The sequence below is a fragment of the Etheostoma spectabile genome, chromosome 20 (genome assembly GCF_008692095.1).
Source record: "Etheostoma spectabile isolate EspeVRDwgs_2016 chromosome 20, UIUC_Espe_1.0, whole genome shotgun sequence".
In the NCBI taxonomy this organism is placed as follows: Eukaryota; Metazoa; Chordata; class Actinopteri; order Perciformes; family Percidae; genus Etheostoma; species Etheostoma spectabile.
In genome coordinates, this window is record NC_045752.1 from 19,583,257 (window position 1) to 19,587,375 (window position 4,119).

General features: G+C 43.7%; 1 protein-coding gene across 1 annotated transcript in view; it reads left to right on the top strand.

Annotated features, from left to right (window-relative positions):
* Positions 1–1,706: 1,706 nt before the first annotated feature.
* The window catches only part of gpr135 (G protein-coupled receptor 135), a 5,591-nt gene continuing 3,178 nt past the window's right edge, over positions 1,707–4,119 (top strand). Inside the window, exons 1-2 of the mRNA XM_032499822.1 lie at positions 1,707–2,379; positions 3,298–3,549. Of these exons, the coding sequence (XP_032355713.1) occupies positions 3,434–3,549 (116 nt within the window). The 5' untranslated portion in view covers positions 1,707–2,379; positions 3,298–3,433. The remainder of the gene's footprint in view (positions 2,380–3,297; positions 3,550–4,119) is intronic.

A 4,119-nucleotide genomic window follows, 5' to 3' on the forward strand; every position in this document is an offset into this window, starting at 1 on the left:
AGGGTAACGAGATAACGAGAGGCAGGTGACAAGAGGACTGGGAAACAGGTGGAAAACACAGGAAATAAACTAAAGACGAGACAGAGACCCAGACTTCAAAATAAAACAGGAAACAGAACCTAAAGACACTCAAGGGGAACACAAAACCAGGGAGGAAACACGGAGAAATACAGAAACCAGAACAAAGAAACAGCATAAAAAACCAAAACCATAACACTTCAACTTTATCACTAAGACTAATGTAGTTCAGGTTAAATCTTATCACATACCTGTAGGTCTGGTACATATTTATCGAAGGATCCTACGCACAGTTTTATAAATGAGACCCCTGGTGGTTTGTAAAACGTAAAGCAGCCCTTTTAAATGGGCCGAAAACACAACACTTCTCTGGATTTTAGTCTCATTTTTGCAAATGCCTGTGTTTTGTTATAAAAATCTATGATTTTGTTTAGAAGTACTGCATTTATTGATGTATTGTGCAATAAGGTCAATGCAAATTAAAGTAAATGTAAATGATGCATTATCTGAAAAGCCTCACACAAAACCCTAATGTCAGCTACTTTATTGGGGTGTGATCCCATCAGTCACTTAGCCACAGCAACTATGAAATAAGGAAATAAGGTGCAGGTAAATAGCAAAGTTACTCTTTAAGTCATGGTTATACACAACAAAGGTTTGGGAGACTTTGATGATTTGCACAGATGAAATCCTAATCGCCATCCCAACTCTAGTGTCTCGCTATTTCCAAGAGACATAAATCTCCTGCTGAAGCTGTCAAGTTTGAGTTATGCAAAGATATTCATGATAACACAGGCACCACAAACACAAATGCTCTCCCAAATCTGGTCATGCTTTCACTCATCATACTCAAACAACAATGGCATCATAAAAAACCTGGGTCCTAAATCAATTATAATATAATGTAAGTATAGAAGTAAGGGTAGTCTACTCATGTGGACAAAAATCATAACAAGTGGTGAGGACTGGTCCATTTGCTCATATACCTTCTTACAAGGCCATTTAACATGGACATAGCACATCCATCTATCACCAGTTTACCATGGCAACTGCGTTAAACGTCACATGAAGCTGTGAGCACGGTCATATAAAAGGCGTGGTTTGAGAGAGGGAGAGAGACCCCGAGATAAAGGGGGGGAGAGAGAGAGAGAGAGAGAGAGAGAGAGCAAGGGATTGTAGGCAGCCAGGGAGAGAGACCCCGAGATAAAGGGGAGAGAGAGAGAGAGAGAGAGAGAGAGAGAGAGAGAGAGAGAGCAAGGGACTGTAGGCAGCCAGGTAGAGAGACCCCGAGATAAAGGGGAGAGAGAGAAAGGGAGAGAGAGAGAGAGAGGAGAGAGAGCAAGGACTGTAGGCAGCCAGGTAAGAGACCCCGAGAAAAAGGGGGGAGAGAGAGAGAGGAGAGAGAGAGAGAAAGGGACTGTAGGCAGCCAGTAGAGAGACCCCGAGAAAAGGGGGAGAGAGAGAGAGAGAGGGAGAGAGGGAGGGAGAGAGCGAGAGGGAGAGGAGCGAGAGAGAGAGAGAGAGAGAGAGAGAGAGGAGAGAGGGCTAGAGAGCGAGAGGAGAGAGAGCGGAGAGAGAGAGAGGAGAGAGAGAGAGAGAGAGAGAGAGAGGAGAGAGAGGGAGGGAGAGAGAGGAGGCGAGAGGGAGAAGAGCGAGAGAGGAGGAGAGAGAGAGAGAGAGAGAGAGAGAAAGAGAGCTGATTCGCGTTCCGGAGCTGGTCTCGTCTGCTTGCAGAGCTGTTGTCCATGGAGATAAAGAGCACCAGAATCAAGGCTGGGGTTCTTTTTTCCTTGCAGAAATCAACAGGGTGACCACCGCTGCACGCGCCTCTCTCTCCGAGGATGTCTTCTTCTTCTTTTGTCTTCCAGCTTCGCTAAAGCAGGCAGCGATGGACTAGAAACGGACCGACTTTCTTCTCCTCTCCTTACGAAGGATTTCAAAGGCCAACACACATCTGTAGCCTGCAACACGCGTACAGTAACTTACTGACACCAACGACACGGTTTTAGAGATACAGACTGCATGGGCTGTTTTTTTTTTTGCACTCAAAAACATCCAGAGGAAATGAACGCTAGTAGCCTATGTCGAAACATGAAGAAAACAAGCGACTGGAGCTACATGACGGATGGAGAGACGTCGCTTGTCTCACTGTGGACAGATAAAATGACCAAAGTCTGAGATAACACAAGGAACAAAGGAATTAAATAAGCCACGTTTCACAGCCAAATAACGGGCATGTAATTTATGCACATTTTCTTTTTTTTTCTTTGTATATTTTTTTTTAACCAAACCTGCTTAAACATAATGTTAATACGACTCAAAGCCAATGTTCTTCACGGAATGTAAACCAATAACTTCCGGGTGAGTTATTGAACTGTTGTCTTGAGTTGTCATTGTTGTGGTAACATTTAACCGTCTATGGGAACATTTGGCTGAACCTAAAACAGCTGCGTTTGCTAGTTAGCTTAGCTAGTCTCCTATTAGCTACACCTTGTCAATGGAAATACATTGCTAGGCAACAGCCGGGCCCCTTTTAAACTTCCTGTCAGTTGGGTTTAGCATATTTACATATGTGAAATAAAAAATGTCTGCTGTTTACTATCTGTATAGAGTAGGCTAATGTAGGTGTGTCATGCTACAGTATTACTCTAACATCAAACCTAAATCAAGTACCATGCAGTGGTGAATATAGCTTAACGTATTGTATTATGGCAACATCTTAAAATATGATATATGTTATAACATGTAGTGCATATGTAAATGGAATTGAAAATATATTTCCAACAAGAGAATTCAAAGGAAACTAGCAAAAGGAAGAGACAAAAACTTTAGATAAGAAACAATTCAATCCTGTCAGAGTTGTAAATCCTTAACAAAAAAAGAAATGTATTCAGAAGTCACTAAATATGTACACACATAGTATACACACATACTTCTATGTTCTTTTTTTTATAAACAATTTTATTAACAAAAAAATTACAAACATTCAGACATCACAGTTAAAAACATGAAATTGTAGGAAGGAAATTGCAACTTATATAAGATCACGTAACAACAGGAATAAAAAATACAATATTAACAAAACCGTGAGATAGACATCGAAGTAATAATAAAAAGAAATGCAAAGGAAATAAGAATGTGACAGATTTGTTGTGACAACAGAACTTCTTAACATAGTCTACTTCTTATGATGAGCTCATAGATCAAGTGTGGCATCATCATACGCTGAATATGGATTTTCCCTCCTTCTGTTGATGAATTCGGAGATAATGAAAATAGAAATCAACAAATGGATGAGGAGGAGTCTTCAGCAGCTGCGTCTGGATCCTTGAAACCAACGCGGACTCACTGTAATCTGGATGGATGCGTGTGAGACGAGCGATGACGTTTGTCGTGCTGTTTTTGTGCCTCGTCGATGGATTCGCGTGTTAGCACCGCCCTGCGGGGCAGCGGTGGCAGCAACTACACAGCTGACACCCCGGGTCCAGGCTTCACCAACCACCTGGGTACTACCTCACCTGGTGTACCAAGGTAATCCACTCATCCTGTCCACTTTTCTATCTTTATCTACCTTTTCTGTTTTAAAGCCTCTGAACGCCCACACACAGGTGATTTTACATATTCTGGCTGATTAGACCTCTAATCCCACTTGATCCCCACTTGATCCCCACTTGATCCCGACTTGACCCCCACTTGACCCCGACTTGATCCCGACTTGATCCCCACTTGACCCCGACTTGATCCCCACTTGATCCCCACTTGTGATCACGCTACCCCGAATTGTCCCACTGATCCCCACTGAGCAGACGTGAACAGACTTGGATCCCACTTGGATCCCACTGATCCCTGATCGATCACCACTTGATCCCCACTTGATCCCCACTTGATCCCGACTTGACCCCGACTTGATCCCCACTTGACCCCGACTTGAACCCGACTTGATCCCGACTTGGTCTGACGTCACGCACACTCGGGTAATCACAGATCAAGGCGGCCGCTGTTTTGGGAGTCAGACGCTGCAGTTGCTCTCCACCGACTGAAAGACCCAGGTGGACCCCGGGGCATGATGGGAACCGCCTGGCTCTCAGCTGATCTGACAGC